We start from the raw sequence: 18,392 nt of genomic DNA, 5'->3' as shown, positions 1-18,392 counted from the left end.
CCACTCATAATGAACTGGGTCATTCTGAAGGAAGAATTATTTTCTTGATGGAGAATCTCCTTTCTAACTTGGAGAGCTTAACTGCACAATGAAATACAGACACGGGTTGCTGTGCTTTTTTATTGCATGGTTGCAGACTAGTTTAACAGCTAAAAAAAATACAGTGACTAGAAGTTTCTTTACACCAAAACTGAAAAGAAATGTCTGTATGCTATGATACAAAAGGCACTTCTCATGTATGTTGTCCACAAAGGCAATATTTCAGTAAATTACCATTAGGCACAATATATGTTACCATATGCACTTGAGAACTTCCACCCTCACTTCATGAAGCCATCCTCAACATGAGTCCCACTACAACATTTCAGTCATAGTGCTGACTGCCACAGGAATGTCTCTCAGAGCAGTGTTAATTAACACTGAATGATGCTCACTGAGAAGCAATCAGGTTCAAGGACAAAAGTCTGTTCTGACCCTTCTCTACTGCACCCTCCAAAAGAGCCTAAACATTCCTATGCAGACACCTTCCAAATGCAGTTTAACTCAGTTGTGCAAAGTCGTTACAGACATGAACTAAATTAGCTGAGAACCCAGCAAAATACAACAAAAAACCCTAAAAAAACAAACAAAAAGACCCACTTTCATTTCCAGCCTGTTAATTTTAACCAGAGCTTGCAACTGGAATACTGCCCATTGGAACCAGAGATGCTAAGACACTGACATGGAAATGTAGCAGGCATCCTGGAAGCAGCACAACTGTAACAGCAAATCCCTGTACAGCTTACTTGTTTTAGCACACTCCAGTTCATTTTTTCCTCTTCTGACCCTGTTTACACACACATGTATATCCTTATACATACATACATATATGAAACCTAGCACTGAAACTGAAATAGATTTTACGTCAGGATATTTAGATGCTACTCGATGTAGAAGAAAAAGCACAAACACCACAGTAACCCCTAAGAACAAAATGCGTATCTTGTACTTGCATATGCCAGGAAAGAGACATTAGTTGGTGAAATAAGCTTGGTGGATCAGAGGTGCACAAAACCTGAGGGCAAGCAGGCAACTAAAACACTCTGAGCAATCGCATAAAGCTTTTCTAAAGACCCATTCACTTATGACAGCAAGAGTTTGGTTGCTTTGAAGAACTTTAACAACCACAAGATGACATTTCCTAACCAGAGTAACTTATATAACAATTCAGAGATACTACATTAAGCTGCTTGTAAGCAGGTTAATTTCCCATTGCTCTTCTCAGCTGGTAATTCAAACTGACCCAAATTAAACCAAGTCATTCCCTCTGTTATCCTAACACTTTACTCCATCAGTAAAGCAAACAGTTGGCTTCTCCCTGATCTCACACAGCCTATTCCAGTTCTTCTTGCCACATCCATTTCCACATTTATAAGGCAGCAGTTTTAAATACTTTAGTTGATGCAGGCTGCCTTTATCCAGCTTAGTTCCACTGAGTCACCTGCATTGTTAAAAGCAAAGACAGCATTACAATGACTGTATTACAGGGTTTTTCCTAATTGCTAATAACAAAAGCAAGTTCAGCAATGAAGATTGAGTGCACTCAGGTACAAAGTAAAAGGAATCTCTTCCTATTGCCAGACTTGCAGATGCCCCTTTCAAAATTATTTTCAGAACCTGCCATTCTCTGGCAACGCCGTTACTGAAGTGGCTCAGCAGAGTAGAAATACAGTATAACTGAACTGAGCTGTAAGGGCTTGGGAGAGAATGAAACTGAAGATACATACTGCCACTTGGAACATACCATAAAGATGAACATACAACACACAGGGAGCAGAAGCCAATGGAGATTTCCTTAGATCTACTGAGTAGTCACCCTAATATTAAGCAGCCACGTGAGAGGAGAAAGGCACAGCTGCTGAAATGTAACAGAAGTGTGAGGTAGAGATATTGAGGAAGCAAAGGCACGGATTTAATTGGTTAAGGAAAAATATTCAAATGCTTTGAAATCATTAGTCATGCTGAAAAGTGTTAAAGTGCTTCTAAAGTGAACACTTGGAGTGGGAAAGTACTGATTCCAAAGATGTGAATACGTCACTGACAAGCTGGTCTCCTGGCATCATGAGTCCTGAATGACACCAGCAACTGCTGACTGCTTAATGGCAGGAGAGGATCAAGAAATGCATCCTCTAAAAATATACATGAAATACAATCAATCAAGATTGGGCAGCCTGGTCTAGTGTTAGATATGGAGGTTGGCAGCCCTGCAAGCAGCAGAGGGGTCAGAGCTTCATGATCCTTGAGGTCCCTTCTAACCCAAGCCATTCTATGACTCCATGAAGATTGTCTCATGAGCACATAGCCAGAACTGCTCATCAGAACAAACGAGATCACAGGTTCCATAGGTGAGTTCGTGCACAAGCACACTGCAAAGCACAGCAAAGCATAAGAAGTCATTCAGAAAGGTGCACTAGAGAAAGTTATGGCTAGTAGCATACTGCAGAGGTAGGCACTGTTTGTGGCAATTGGACCATCACTTCAGTATACAGCTCCACAGCTGGTAGCTTAAAACAATTTTGTCTGGTCCTCAACTGAGTTCCAACCACCACTGGTCTGTGTTACCATAAGGTGCCATATAGAACAACATGGTCCCAGTAACCATGAGGGTGGGTAATCCCCAAGAATGGAAGTTCAGCTTCAGACAAAACATTGGGAAGATTGCACTGGTGCTCTACAAACTGCTGAAAAGAAATAAAAATCAAGCATCTGACTGCGGTGTTTTGTCCACACTCATCTACCATTCCATGAGTATCAAAGCCAGAACTTGTAGAATGGGATTTGTGGACATTTCCTGTAAAGTTTTGCAAAGTCTTCTGGTTTGCAGTACAGATAAGGCAGACTTACATTACATCCATTATAAACACGGGTCACTCAGCCAATGCTTTTTTTTTTTCCTCATCATCCTATGCACCATTTGTTGTTGTTTTAAAAAAGGACAAAGTTAAAACACCTCTTCATATGTGACTGCAGAAGACAGTTCTAGCCTCAAACCTCCAGAAGTTCCACAAAGGACCTTAACAGACTTCACTTCTTCACACCTCCTGCTTGTTAACATGTTGGAATTATTAATTTAAGCAAATCACTGGAGGAGTTATGAAGAGGCACAGAACAATTCAGAAGGCAGAAAGAGAAAAGATCTCCTGCATTACTTTGCCTTTAACTTTCAAAAGAATTCCTCACTGATCCCTGCTTTTAAGTGAGCAATTTTTTAAGAGTTTGTATTAAAAAAAAACAAATTAAAATACACACAGCCTCTCTACTGAAGCTCAACTGACTCTCAGAACCGAAATTAGCTGTCTGTGAAACTGCATGGCATAAACATCCTGCAGAAAAGGAGGAATCATTACAGAGTAAGGTAAACCCAGTTACTACAATCTGGACTGACATTCCATGGGCCATCTACGGCCTGATCTGCTGAGCGTGGTCTGAGTATTGTGCTTCCATATCTAAGAGATGCCTGCTCTGGAAGGACGAGCGGACAGTTCTGTTCATTAATGGCTGAAGGGGGCGAAAGTTGTCCACCATCCTCTTCTCTTCTTCACCATCTGAAGTAAAGAGCAGCATCCGAAAGGCCTCCAGCTGAGAATGAGAAATGGCCAGTTTAGCTCCTGGAATTCCAAACCCCTTCCTGGAGTTTGGTTTTCTTATACAGACATTCCTATACTGATGCTCAAGGAAAAAGAAAAAAGCAATCCCAACCTGCAACCACCTACATGGCTTTTGTCCTCAATGGTTTATAACTGCAGACTGAAGCCATGCAGCACATCAGATGTTTGGTCCTCACAAAGGGCACAACAATGCTAAGCAATTAAGATCTTCTGTGCCATGAAAGAATGAGATTAGAACCAACAAAATGTATAGAAGTTTGAACTGCAGGAAAAGTATGCATTCATTTTTCCTTGCTTTCTTCCCATTCTGCTCCCTTACAGAACTAAAATATTAACATTGTGTATATGCCTATTCTTCACCATTAATATTTGCCTCAAGTTGGACTTCCCAGATGGTCTAGCTGCATGCAGAAGTTCTATTAAGAATCAGTATTTTGTCCAATTCTGATCAGCTCTCCTGACCATTTTTCTCTTCTCCCTGTATCTATTTCATACTAAGGAGTAACATCACACTGCACAACAAAGTACTGCAATAATAAGCAGCAAAGAGCACGAAATAAGTCAGGGCTGGGGTCAGCAGACTGCCAACCACCTGAACCAACCTCTGCTGAAACCTCTGTCCTTTTAAAAGGAAATTAAAAATAAAAAACCTCAAGGACAATACAGCCAAGTAGTGAGCAGACACGTCTACAGAGGCAAAGGAGAGAATCCAGGACTCAGAGCCACCATTCCTCCTGCCCCCTCAGAGCCTGCCCAGGAGGAGGAACAGCCCTTGCAGCTTCTGCAAGACTTCTGTGCAAGTGAACACACTATCAGGGATATGCACAAATGGTCAGAGTTCAGAGTGTCACAAAAACTGTCCCTTCTTCTCCCTCCCTGTCATGCAAAGGAGCAGAATGGCAAAGAGAAAAACGATGCAGTGTTTTAGTAAACAACCTCGTAAGTTTTCAGGCTGTGGTTTCCAGCACAAGGCTTTGTTACCAGAAGTTAGGATGAAACTCTATACGGGGAGCCTGCCTCCACAAGGCACACACCTTGAACTGTTGAGGTCTTCAGCCTCCCAGCACTACCTGTGGTTAAGATCAGGATACCCCAAAACAAAATACCAGGTGTGGAGCAGCTGCTTCTGTGCTTCTTTCCCTCCACAGCAGCAGCAGGCAGACGTGTGGTATTAAATATCAGCAAGAGACTTACCTGATTCTCATCAACCTCTATTGGCTGCTTCTTAATAATCCACGTGACTGATTCAGTAAGTGGGGGAGTGGTCAAAGAGCCTGCATATGTCCAGTAATCAGGGCATGGAGGTAACAGGCAGGAGGGGTCAAAGACATCAAACTCAATAACAGTGTCCTAAAACCCAGAAATAACTCGTTTTAAAGCTTGCAGTTTGAGAGAGGGAAAAAAAAAAAAAAAAAAGACAATGTTTAAAGAGATCTTAACAATGAGATGAAATACTGCAAATGTAAAATTGTGCTGTGTTAGTAAGAATCTACATGAAGTAGTAATTGAAAACCTCAAACTTGTCCAAGATCATTAAGGTGGGTTTGAGGCTGAAGCAGTTATTGAGCAGGCACAAGAAGAGCATGGAAAGAAACAACACACTGCAGCAAGTGAGATAGCAGTCGTCATGAGAAACTCATTTTCTGCACACGTATTTTACCCTCTTTCAAGGGGATACCATCTCCAGAACATCATTTCTTTTTCTCATCATTTGGAAAGCTTGAAGTGTGTACAATCTCCTCCTTGAAATACAGCATTTTATCTGCAGTACAGTCAATAATTTACTCTATGTGCCCATCAGACTGACACATAACATTTATTAGAACTTCCCCATGCCCAAAGCATTATTTCTGTTGAATGACTGCTGGCTGTGCTGAATGAAAACTGGTGGGATATGTAAAAACACTCACCTTGTGTTTAATTGCTGGCAAGGCATCCACCAACGTCTGCAGCCCTTCGTGATGTGCTCCTAGCTGTAAAAGATGACCAAGAGAGAATATGAAGCCAACATCCCACCTATCTACCTTACCAGCTTTCAGACAAACAAAAAGCCACCTAGAGATATTCTGCACTAAAAGAGCTTTACCAAAATAAAACTAAACCATTAGAGCTTGTTATACCAAAGTACCTTTAAAAAGACTCCAATTACAGCCAAGCCATCACCTTCCATCACAGCTTCTTCAAAAGTTGGGTACACCACAGCATTCCAATGTACTAAATGCAGCTGAAACATGAATCAACGAGATATCAACACACACAGCAACAACAGCAAAAAGCTTGACTTCTCATCTTCACTGCATTTGGTTCTTTGCAATTTGCAATGCTGCAGTGAACTACCACGGAAATCAGAGGCCACAAAACCAAAGCACAGTTGGAAGATGTTATTCTGATAAGGAACTTAATCCTGCATGTAATACAAGCTGCCTTAGTGCTGCTTACAGCCTAATACTTGCATCCTCCTGAAGGGTTTTGTGTATAACAGCCAGCCTACCCAGTCTGAGCACCCAGTCACAGCCTTGCTGCTAACAAGCATCTCACAAAGCTGACTGACATCATTATGAACACAGTAGTAGGAGAGAAGTTTTCTTAGGGAAAAAAAAAAAAAGAAATCACCTCTGAAGTACTCCATTTCTGGTGTATAATTATGTTTACTGCTGTTATACCACCCACCCTGAGCAACTTCATCTGTTTCGCCCCCTTGGCCCCATCCTCCTTACTGACTCCCTTGCTGCCTCAGTACTTTACTAATCAGGGGAATTTTGCCACTTCAGTGATTTCATAAGAGTTAAAAACAGAAAATAAAGCAATCACAACAACCATTACACTTCCACAGAAATAAGAAACATACAAGCTGCTTTATGTTAGTAATTGGAAATAACTTTGCAACATCAGGCAGGACTGCAGGCTCACATGCACATGGGAGTCACTGCATACAAGCTGAGTGCTGCCAGATCTCAAGTCACAGATACGTGCAAGAGAACTAAATAGTCTTCCAGTTTCTCTTTATACATTGAGAAAAAAAAAAACAATATTTGGTATACGTTTAGTTTTTAAGTGTGTAGTAATAACAAACAAGGTGCTTTACAAGCATTAAGGATTGGGAGACTTGGAGGTGCACTAAGCAGCAGCTGAGATGTACTGCACCCACTGCACCCTCAACAGATCCCACAGCCCACATGAACTCAGTTCACTGCAGCTCAGGAGTGCAAGTGACAAGACAAGTCCTGTTTTTCCAAGACAAATAGAAGTGAGTTTGTGCATTTCACCTCAGCAGACGCACTGCATCAGCTGGGAGCTGCAAGTTCATTATGCCAGGACAAACACCTGCTCTGACTGTTACAGAGCCTATTTATGATCCCTTTTCCCCTTTAAAAGGAGGACAGACAAGGGATTTGTGCCACTGCCTCCTGACGGAGCTGGAATAGCAATGATTCTTCGCTGCCTACCATTGGCTTGTCTGGCAGCTTCCTCTGTGGGCATTCAGGGAGAAGAAAATCTCTCTGGAACTTTCAGACAGGGGCCAGTGCTTACTTCAATCCCACATCCTCCTTCAGAAAATACAGTCAATATGAACTTACTCATAAATAAGCTGCTTTTTTTTTAAAAAAAAAAAAAGAAAAACAAACACAGCTCTTTCTAGAAGCTTGACAGTTCACACAGACAGCCCAAGGGGCAGCCTCTGTTATCTGCACTGTTCAGGTTTTTCCTCATACCTCTGCTGGGTAGAATTTACTGTCAACTGTGTGTTCTGATCCCCATTCGTTGATGGCTCCCCAGTGGAAGTGGAACTGCTTCAATCTGTACTGGTTTTCCAAGGGACCTCCAACAATGACTGAAAAAAACCAAAGCAAGACATCCACGTTAACAAGCATGGTTTGGAATTGTCCAGACAAGCAGCACAAATTCACCCAAAGAAAAGTCATTTGGATCAAGTATCTTGCTGAAACATCCTCTTATCCCTCGGTTACCTCTACAAATGACACTGTTAGGACAAAACTGCCCTCACACATCACTGTTTTTCCCCTGCAGTCCGAATAATGTGTGTCAAAATCGAAGATAAGCTGAATAGAGTCCTCATGCAACTCCTTTCTGCTTCACAAGCACACGAAAGCAGACTGCCTGTGGGAAACTCTCTGCTTCTGGGAGCCACAAAGCACTTTTAGCCAGGAGTAAACATTCAGCCTGCTGCCCTGAGATCAGAAAGCCATCCTTAATTTGGTAAATACATCAATGAAAACTTGAGGCCTGGTTTCCTGCATACACTGGTTTTCATTCATTTCATACTAACTGAACCAGGAATATCTTGCAAAGCCTTCCTGCTTGTTATTACATCAAGGCAGCTTAAAGTTAGAGCTCATAATTACTTCCAGGGGGGCTAATAACAAATGCATTGCTGTAGAGACCACTTTGCCCATTCTCTGCTTTACTGTACAGCGTGCTTCCATTTCACAGCAAACCACCACATAAACTACAAAACCCAACACTACTTCTGGAAAGAAGTTAATCAGTTTAATGCCAAATAGAAAAGAAACAAGAGGGACTGAAAGCTTATCAGCAGTTTTTTAGTTCTAACTAAGTGCTCTTTCATTACAAGCTGAGAAGAAATAAAACAAGCAATGCATATCGACATTAAACTTAATCCACAGCTGCTGAGCAATTAGGATAAATACCAAAGTGGCTATCATTAAGAAAACCATGATGAAGTACAAGTTCCAGGGATAGGAAGAAGGCAAGGACTGCACTGCCAACGCAGCACTTCTGTATTCATTCCTGACTATGCAAAGATGCAAACCCACAACTAATTACATTCATGTGAATAATCACTCTTGATTGAATGTTTGCTCACAAGTTAGGAACAGGAATACACGTGTAGAAAACCAGCAGACAGAAGAAAGTGGCAGGAAAGAAACTTCATCCTGCCCTGCTCAAAAGCAAACACCCCACTGCAGCACTGCCTTCATCTTTTGCCAAAGCTTTTTTTTTTTGCCTCATCTCAAGGAGTTGGGCTTTTTTTGCCTATCTTGGATGCACGCCTACAAGTTCCATTTCAATTTTTTTTTGTTGTTGTTTTCTAGATTTACTCAAAACCTTCCTTCTCTGGACTACTATTACTGTTAGACATGAGCTGGCAGAAAGAAAACAAATGAAAAACAACAACAGTATATAGAAAGTCAAGTGAGAGATGCAGACACTTGGAAATCAGATCACATACACAGCAACACCCCATGGATGTTGTTTGTCATTCATTATGGACTTCCATCACCAAATACTACCCTCCAATAGCCATCATCACCTTTAACTGACTTTAATTCAAGGAAGATGATGAAGACGAAAAGGCGGTCATCCACAGAAAGGCAGTGAGAAAGCTCACAAAGATTTACCTCGAGCTTTCAGTCTTGGAAATGAAACAGAAGAGACTGTTGAGAGCTGTGATGCTCTGTGAATACTGAGCCTCAAAAAGGCCAGCGCCCCTTGAATTGACTATTTCCATCTCATGCTTGCCTTTATGTAAACGAAAGACAAATTAAAAGCGAAACACAGCCAAAATCAGTAGGCTAAAATCACTGATGAGCTTGTTAGAGAGTTTCCATCATAAGCTCTCTTCTCGTTAATGAAATTGCAGTCTGTACTGTAAAAACAGTTTATTTACCATATAGGAAAGCCCTGAAATGAACAAGGAAAAAACGTTTCCTGGATGAACAACTCTAAAGAATAAAAACAAACCAACCCACAGGCCCTGAAATGAACAAGGGCAAGAACGTTTCCTAGGTGAACAGCTGTCAACAGTAAAAAACAACCAGACAAAAAACCCACACTGTTTATCAGCCTCCTTCCAAATACCAACCAGAAATGCTTCGTTCCCAAGAATGCTGTGAAATCCTTTAAGAAGTTTCAGCATTTCTCACAGTAAGCAGTCATCTCAAAGATTAATGCCTCGAATCCACCAGGTTCAGATTTGCCCAGGGTCCCTCTTGTGTTCTCCTCCAAAACAAGCTGAATAACTGACATGAATCAGATGTTTCTCAACATCCCTGACCAACCACCACCAGCTCACCTACCGTTATGCAATGTCCTTTCCAAATAACAATATACTTTGGTAAACTGAGTTTTCAGAAGGAATGACCAACAGGAAGTCTGTAATTTGGTTAGCAGTCTCATCACTTTAAATCACTTGACTCTATTGAGCATATAAAAAAAATTGGCTGCTCAGGTCAGAGTGCTCATTCCTAACAAACTGCTGGAATTCTTAACTGGATTCTGCATGCAGCCTCCTGCTTATACTAAAACAAAAGGAACACAAACACCTGCTCCATGCAGTAGCAGCTCAGTATTATTTAACTCTTTAAAAGCATATTGAGATAAGTATGTGTAACATTATAACACGATAGGAAGCACAGCAATAATAGCAAGGTAGCAAAGTCCTAGGCTGCAACAGGTGAGGATAAGCCCAACCACAACAGCCACAAACACAGAAACAAAGGAAAGAAGTTTCTTAGCTTTGGAAGGCCCCAGGTATGCACAGATCTCTAGAAAGATACCCTCACCTCCACTGCCAATCCTTTAATGAGGAATGGGAAGGGTTGGATCCCGGCTCCAACCCTTCCATCACTCAGGTTCATTGCATGCACCTGAGCTCCCCTAGGGTGGCCCTGCCTTCCTACCAGGTGCTCAATCACTGCTTCAAGTTGTGACTTAGCACTGCCACCACAGTATGCATGCTTTCCAACTGAAAGCAACTTTGCTGCTGATTACTTCAAATGCATTAAATATATCTGTTTACATTGCAAAAGAGAAGCAGTAGGTTATTAAAGTTTAATGATAAAACCTTATTTAAAGGTAATTAGATACATGCACATATGACTGAAGATTGACCCACTTAAGCAAAGTGGTAGTATTATGATACCCTATGAAAAGGCAGGGCATTAAGGCTTTGGCAGCAAAAATAAGTCTCACTCTACAACACAGAATATGTATACAATGGTCGCGTTAATGGTAGAAGTGGTAACAGTGAGTCCCAGATATAACTTCTGTAACTTCAATTCCCACCACTGAAAATCAGTGTTCAGATGAAGCATTCACCACATGCTCCTTTTCAACATTCACACTGTGAATCAACAAGAGCTTTTCACAGCATGCAAAGTAGATCTCTCATAGAAGCACAGAATGGCCTGGGTTGAAAAGCACCACAACGCTCATCCAGTTCCAACCCCCTGCTGTGTGCAGGTCACCAACCAGCAGCCCAGGCTGCCCAGAGCCACATCCAGCCTGGCCTTGAATGCCTGCAGGGATGGGGCATCCACAGCCTCCTTGGGCAACCTGTACCAGTGCCTCACCACCCTCTGGCTGAAAGCCTTCCTCCTAATATCCAACCTAAACCTCCCCTGTCTCAGTTTAAAACCATTCTCTTGTCCTATCACCATCCACCCTCACAAACATCTTTGCTGTTTACATTCCCAGCTTTGCTTACTCGATTTATCAGCAGAATCATCAAACTCCACCAGGAACGAATACCCGTTGTTCCAGATGTGAAGACATGTTGTTGGGTCATAGCTGATCTTTAGAGGCTTCAGGACCGGGTCGTAGACGCTGTCTCTCCACTGGATGTTGATAGGAGACTGGCGACTGCCCCCGGGAATTGTAAGGGGGCTCTGCCAAAGCGGATGCACTGGAAGGTAAAGGAGAAAGTTTGGCTCTGATGCACAATTACAGAACTAATTACAGACTAACGACTTTCTGGCAATGAACGGCAAATTGAAATATTGACTGCGAAGGATCATTTAAGTTAGCAGGGGCATAGGAAAGTAAAATTTGTTCATCACAATAATAAACAAAAACAAGACTGCACCCAAAAAATTCCACTTGTGTGAGTCAGCTACGCAGGGAAGAACAGCAGTCTGACTCACGGCTGTGGGGAAGCTCCTCTGCACTTGCAAAACGCCCATCAAAGAAACTGCCCCTCTTGATCGTTAGAAGATTGTTTTCTAAATGGATTTTAAGGCAGCTCCGCTTTGTAGCTTTGCCAGCACCTCCCCACATCCCCGCAGCTTCCTCCGCACGGCTCTGCTCGATACCAGCAGCCTCAGGCTGAGCCCCCCGGGCAGAAGCTCTCCGTGGAATTCCCTCCCCTCACCACAAAGATCTCCAAACCCACCGCCCCGCATCCCGCAGCGGCACTCACGGGCGTTCCGCAGGCGATACGAGCAGCAGGCGCCCAGGCTGCAGCGCCGCTTTCCCCGCCACGAGGCAGCGGCCGCGGCCCGGCGCAGCAGCAGCGGGAGCATCGCGCAGCTCCGCCGCTCACCACACGGCCCCGCCCGCCGCCATGGCGCCCCGAGGGGCGGGAGAGATGAGGGCGGCGCTGCGCTCCCAACCGCCTCCCTGCTTTAAGGGACGTCTCCCTACAGGCATTTCTTGTCCGTTTCACTCAGTCAGGCTGATTCACGCTTGCTGTCACCTCACGTACCCAGCTTTACAACCGCTTTACAACGTTGCACCCACAGCGTCTCATCGCAGAATCACACACACACGATCACGGAACGGCAAGGATCGGAAGGGACCTCAAGGATCATGAATCTCCAATCATCACTTCACAGAAGCACAGAATTGTAGGGGTTGGAAGGGACCTCCAGATATCATGGAGTCCAACCCCCCGCCAAAGCAGGTTCCCTACAGCAGGTCGCACAGGTCGGCATCCAGGCAGGTCTTGAACATCTCCAGAGCAGGAGACTCCCCCACCTCCCTGGGCAGCCTGTTCCAGTGCTCCGTCACCTCACTGTAAAGAAGTTCTTGCGCACATCGGTGCAGAACTTCCTATGCTGCAGTTTCCGGCCGTTTCCCCTCGTCCTGTCTCCACTCACCACTGAAAAGAGTCTGGCCTCGCCATGTTGCCCCCCACACCTTAGATACTTACGGACCTGGATCAGATCCCCTCTCAGTCTTCTTTTCTCAAGGCTGAACAGACCCAGTTCACTCAGCTTTTCTTCATAGGAGAGATGCTCCAGGCCCTTCACCATCTGAAGCTTGAAGGCTCCTGAGTTGAAATCTGCAGAGCTGTTTGCTTCCAGTGACTGCACAGCCATGGGATGGGTCAGCAGACAGCATGGGATCTCATAGGGATGGCAGGATTCATTACACCCAAATCTCCTTTTACTTCCCCTCCCCTCAATACGCCTCCCTTTAAATGCAGTCATTTCTTCTGGTGCTAGGATTCAATTGCAAGTGCAATGAATGCTTGCCTTGAATTCTTGCTTTTTGGAAGGGTAGATAACAGCAGGACAAGGGGAAATGGTTTCAAGTTGAAGGAGGGAAGGTTTAGGTTGGACAGCAGGGGGAAATTCTTTGCTATGAGAGTGGTGAGGTGCTGGAACAGCTGCCCAGAGAGGCTGTGATGCCCCGTCCATCCCTGGAGGTGTTCAAGGCCGGGTTGGATGGGGCCCTGGGCAGCCTGGGCTGCTGTGAAATGTGGAGGTTGGTGGCCCTGTATGCCTACTTTTCTCTAAGTGAAAAATAAGCCTCCCAACTCAACTCAGTCATCTTTACACTGAGAAGCATGAAGATGACCAAACTTTGTCAAAGCCTTTTAGGGATTCGATCCTGCAAGGATCTCTAAAAGCCTATTATAGAGCTACTAAACTGAATAGAGTGAGTCAGTTCTTGTGGGCTGAACCACAACCAGAGAGAAGTTCTTACAGCGTAGGTTTGTGGAAACAACTGGCTGCAAAGCTGCAGGGAAATGACTTTGCCCCACAACACGTTTGTTTCCCTTGTGAGTCATTCACAGAACGTGCATCCAGCTTACATGCACATGCTATTTCTTACTGAACACGCATCTCGGTAAAGCTTGAGCCTTTCATTACACAAAACCCTTTTCCTTCTCAAGGTGCTGCTTTTCTTTGCTTTGGAAACTGCAGAAAAACACAAGAACTAGCTGCAAAAAGAAACATAAGCCCTAAACCTTGTTCCCAGCATTCAGAAGGATGGCCCAAATCACTCCTTTCTGGACCATTTCAGAAACAGAACTTCTCCATGCCCATGTCCCAGTTAGAGGCGCTTTTCTCCAGACAGGCACAGCTCTCGTGCTGGAGAGAATGACAGCTATGAGAACTGCAATAGCTTGGCTCCAATGTTTTTTGACATCATGACCATTCTGGACCATATAGAGGGTCTCAGTTACACCCTCTGTTGATCCTGAAGTGACTGTGCTTTCTGACTAAGAACTAGGAACCTGGCAACTGGCCTAAGGGGTAACAGAAAGAGATACAGAACCAATGTGGGAAGCAAATAAAAACCTTAATTAACAGATCAGTTTTCAAACGGGCCAATTAAGAGCTACTATGAGAATTAAGTTACCGTGCATTCTGCACACTGACCTCATCTATGATCATTGAGGATGGGTCTAGTTTATTTTTTCCTTTGTTATGGGCAGATCCATGGTGCTGTCAGAACAGTCAAATGCTGTAACAGAACAGCGATGACATCTTGCAAGTTACCCATGAAGAAAGACCTATTAGAAGCAATTTGTTTTCTCTAAAACCTTCCAGACACACACAGCAGTGCTTCATTTAGTTTCATAGCACTTGGAGGCACGGCTCTTTTTTCCCAAGTGAGGTGGATAGAATGGCACCGCGGCTCCATGCTGCGAGTTGTTCTCTGTCATTCACTGCAGCTATGGATGCTTCAACAGATCCATTTGGACTAATTGTCAGGAAGTTCAGTTAGCACGGATGTATCATCAGAAGATTGAAGGTGTGAGTAAAGATCCAAACTCAAATACAGCTTGCTTATACTAATGTGATTTTTGTTATTTATAACAGTTTCCAAGAAAACATCTTGAAAGCAACAGCTGTATGGTAAAACATAATCCAGAATCGATTCAGTCAAATGAAAGGGTTCACTGTCAGTTTGCTCTAATGTAAGCTTGATTTAAAGAGACAAAACTTTTTTTATTGTTTACCAAAAGTAGAATAGCTTACAGTTACCTGAAATCCCCTTAATCATGGAATCATAGAATGGCTTGGGCTGGAAGGGACCTCAAGGATCACAAAGCTCCAACCCCCCCTGCATGCAGGGCTGCCAACCTCCACATTTCACAGCAGCCCAGGCTGCCCAGGGCCCCATCCAACCTGGCCTTGAACACCTCCAGGGATGGATGGGGCATCACAGCCTCTCTGGGCAGCTGTTCCAGCTCCTCACCACTCTCTGAGTAAAGAACTTCCCCCTGACATCCAACCTAAACCTTCCCTCCTCCAACTTCAAACCATTTCCCCTTGTCCTGCTGTTATCTACCCTTTCAAAGAGTTCAAGTATTAAGTATTCGGGGGGGGAGGATGGGGGAGAGGAGCAGAGGGGCTAAAAGTTCCCGTATAAGGGATAGAAAATTAGAAGAAAGAGGACAAAAATTAGTTTGGAAGGTTGTCAAGTAAAAATGAGGAATCACAGAATCATAGAAGTGCTCAGGTTGGATAAAACCTTCAAGATCATCATCTCCAACCGCAAGGAAGTGTCAGCTTCAGTGGACTTTATTATTGATGCATGTTTTAAACTTCAAAAATTAAAATAAAAGGCCTGTTGAATAAAGCCCTTTGTTTCCAAAGGGCCTTTTGAACAAGCTTCACTCTGCTCTGAAGTAAAACAAGGAGGACAGGGCTGTGGGAGCAGTTAGGAAACCGCACCCATTTGAAAGAAATATGTTCTTTTTTCTTACATTGTGCTTTCCATAGCAACACATTCGGAATTAGAAAAATAAACATATAAACTTTAAAGGACCGTGGCTCTGCTTCAGCCACTTGGATTGAACGTTCGAGAGGAAATCCAAGATAGGTTGATTTCTTTGAGGTTTTCAGTATGAATCAAGATTTTGGACGATAGTGGCGCTGGTTGGCTGTGGTCCATCGTGACAAGGTGTTGAAAGTTCTGCTGAATTGATGTCAGAGTTGGACTGTGATGTAGACCAGTTTATTGATAAACAGCCCAATGCTTTTTATCAAACGGATGCAACTGACAGAGCACTCTTAAGCTCAACAGGAAAGCAGCAGCAGATTGTGAAATGCTGAGCTTTTTTCTCTGCTTCCAGAATGTTTGGCAGAGATAGGAGCCTGGATGAGAAGGCAGTGGTTGAGGCTAAGTCCAGATAAGAAGGTAATTTCAGTTGGCAAGGTAAAGTAAATAGGGGCTTTATCTTTGCTGTATAAAAACATTTGCTAAAATTATGCACAGGGTTTAGCAATGCTGTATGGGAAGGACTTAATCTGTCTCATGGACAGTTCGTGTACAGTTACTGCAATAGTGTGTGCTGTCCTGGAGATGGCACACCTGGATCGTGTGTCATTGCTGTATTCGGACAATGATTTAAAACAGAACTTCTTACCTTCTCGAAGAGTGAGAAAGAAAGAAGTCCTTCAGTTCTTTTTTTTTTTTTTTCTTTTCTTTTTTTCTGGCAGTGATTATTAGGATGAAGCAACTCCTTTATTGCATTAGAAGGTGCTTGAAACCCTTTACCTGCATGTATTGTTGGAAGATACACAGAGCTTTCTACAGGTAGCCACTATGGTACTGCGTGTCACTGGATATTCTGACATACGTCCTGTGGTCCTCAGAATAGTTTCTAACATTGCTTCCTCAGTGAATTGCAGGAATTCTGTTTGTGCTTTTGGGAGGTCACAATGGGAATCCAGAAAATGGCACTGGGAAGCAGCAGTTTTTGAATGGTTGAATCTGTGTTATCATAGCTAAAGTCTGAGCATCACCACCTAGCTTGGCAAGAGACTGCTTCTGTGAATGGGAATGGTACAAAAAGAAAGGTAGAAGATGAATTTTAGGATAACAGTGAAATGGCAAAGATCAACTTTACACTGAAGACAGTACTAAATAGTCCAGTTTTTGCCAAGCTTCAGAATATGGGCCACTTCTTTAATCAAGTCTTTGTTGCTGATCTGGATGCTTGTGCTATTTCTGTACATAGCAGAGTTTAACTGAATGTGCATTTTGCTTTCAATGCATGTGATGTATGTGGTCTAGCCACCAGATGGAGAAACACACAGGCTGACTTTTTCAGAGCTAATATCTATTCCCTGGCAGCCAAAACCAACCATTCCAAAGATGGTATTTTTCTGAATCAGTTTGTTTTTGGCATTTCCTGCATGGATGTCAAGGAATAGAGAAAGATTTCAGTAATAAATAGCATCTGTCTCAAACCGAAGAGGAACGTGAGCAAAGCCAGGTAAGATCTGCAGTTAGTTTAATAGCAGAGTGGCCTCGGGATGAAACAGCCTCGTCTGATCTCTTCCAGGAACGTCTGTTAGCATGAAGAGAGCTTTGGTTTCTCAGTGCAGTTTCCAATGGACAAGTGCCCACAGGAAAAAACATGGCATCATCCAGCTCCCTGTTGGGTTCCTATGGATCATGGGATAACCCCCAAACAATTCACACGTCTCAGATCTCAGCCTTCCTGTGCTTTGCCTTCTGACTCCACCAAACAATTCCAAGTCAGTAAAAAAAGAAATAATAGATGAGAATCACATTGTGGTTTTCAAGGAGAGATACAACTGTTCTGGAGAAAAACTAATAAGCTAAATACATTTACTGAGAAAAAAATACTGGAAACAAAGGGACTTGGTAGATGTAAAAAGTTATTCTTCACTATCGCTCCAATTATATTCACTTGAGCAAGCAGGCAATCTCTGACTGGCCTCAATACAAATCCCACTCAGATAAGTTGATCATCATTTTAAACAACTAAATCTTTGGCATTTGCAGTTATGTGTATATTGCACCCAAGGAAGTCATTTATTATAGATCTCCTATACACAGGCTTTGTGGTTAGCATTTCCAGCAGGCCTCATTTTCAACATCTAACCCTGCAGTCTCTATTGAATTCAAAGCCATTTTGAATCCACTGTGTAAATCCAGATTTGATTGTAACTAGTTAAAGCCTTGCATGGCAAAGTTAATTACTGTGAAGTCTGTATCTTCATTGTAGCTACAAGTTACAATCACAAGCAACCCACTAACGCTGCTACAGCACAAATAACAACAAATAAATCCAGCACATGGAAAGCAATCAGGCAGTTTGGCAAGGTATTTCTGTATTACTTTCACTCCCATTCACTTCTTTCCTTAACCTTCCGATGACATTCTAAAAAATTCCCCTTTTTTTTTTATAGCCAACAAATAAGAGCATCAGCTACACCTGCAATCTTTGCACCACCACATGCAGGCATCCAGCACTATTTTAACAACATGAGATACTTACGTGCCTCATTCCTGTTTTTGGGAGTGCAGGTGGCCAAGCTGCAGCTTCGTGCTGGCGAACTCCAGACTGTTTTCAACTGCTTGAATAAACGTCCCAGGCTGTTTGCCTTTATGCTATTCATCATTATCTCCTCAGCACTCCAAATCTTCTGTTAGTCAAACAGCTCCAGGAACTTTCCAGAATCTAGCAACCTGTCAATGTGAAAAGAGGAAAAAAAATGCTCTGGGCATAACAGGTTCAAGGGATCTCCAGACCTATTTGTAAAAAAAAAGATTGAGAGCACCCTTTCTTGCCTGGAGAGAGCACTAACCAAATAGTTAATTTTCAACTTGTCCCTCTTCTGGCTTTTCTCATTGGCTCTAATTTCATTGTAGGCTGGGCTAGTTGATGATTATTTGTGCTTTCCAGGCTTTCTCTCATGTGGCTCCAAGAACACTGAGGGGTTACGGAAACCACTCTTTCATATGCAAGAAGAGGTTTCTTATCATTTCTTC

At 43.1% G+C, this 18,392-nt stretch overlaps 1 protein-coding gene across 3 annotated transcripts; it reads right to left on the bottom strand.

Moving 5' to 3' along the window:
* Positions 1-106: 106 nt before the first annotated feature.
* CA5A (carbonic anhydrase 5A) lies at positions 107-18,202 on the bottom strand. Of its 3 annotated transcripts, none has more exons than XM_052685667.1 (7): positions 17,899-18,202; positions 11,116-11,313; positions 7,361-7,479; positions 5,776-5,871; positions 5,558-5,620; positions 4,842-4,997; positions 107-3,618 (listed from the first exon to the last, which is right to left on the bottom strand). In XM_052685667.1, the coding sequence occupies exons 1-7, from the start codon at positions 18,020-18,022 to the stop codon at positions 3,439-3,441; spliced, it is 936 nt and encodes a 311-aa protein (XP_052541627.1). In that variant the 5' UTR covers positions 18,023-18,202; the 3' UTR covers positions 107-3,438. The 3 variants fall into 3 exon arrangements, with proteins under 3 accessions (XP_052541627.1, XP_052541628.1, XP_052541626.1); XM_052685668.1 differs by lacking the exon at positions 17,899-18,202 and adding an exon at positions 11,827-11,988; XM_052685666.1 differs by lacking the exon at positions 17,899-18,202 and adding an exon at positions 11,552-11,699.
* Between the last annotated feature and the right edge of the window lie 190 nt (positions 18,203-18,392).

Source organism: Tympanuchus pallidicinctus, unplaced genomic scaffold, assembly GCF_026119805.1.
Source record: "Tympanuchus pallidicinctus isolate F22 unplaced genomic scaffold, pur_lepc_1.0 scaffold22, whole genome shotgun sequence".
Taxonomy (NCBI): domain Eukaryota; kingdom Metazoa; phylum Chordata; class Aves; order Galliformes; family Phasianidae; genus Tympanuchus; species Tympanuchus pallidicinctus.
This window is presented reverse-complemented; position numbering and strand designations above follow the sequence as displayed.

Excerpts from the sequence above, each read along its gene's own strand:
- CA5A (XM_052685666.1), bottom strand. The coding sequence starts at position 11,684 with ATGTGGGGAGGTGCTGGCAAAGCTACAAAGCGGAGCTGCCTTAAAATC. Across the intron at positions 7,480-11,115 it reads TGATTCTGCTGATAAATCGA|TCATTGTTGGAGGTCCCTTG; the intron begins GTAAGCAAAGCT and ends GGTTTTTTTCAG. Across the intron at positions 5,872-7,360 it reads GTAAATTCTACCCAGCAGAG|CTGCATTTAGTACATTGGAA; the intron begins GTATGAGGAAAA and ends TTCATGTTTCAG.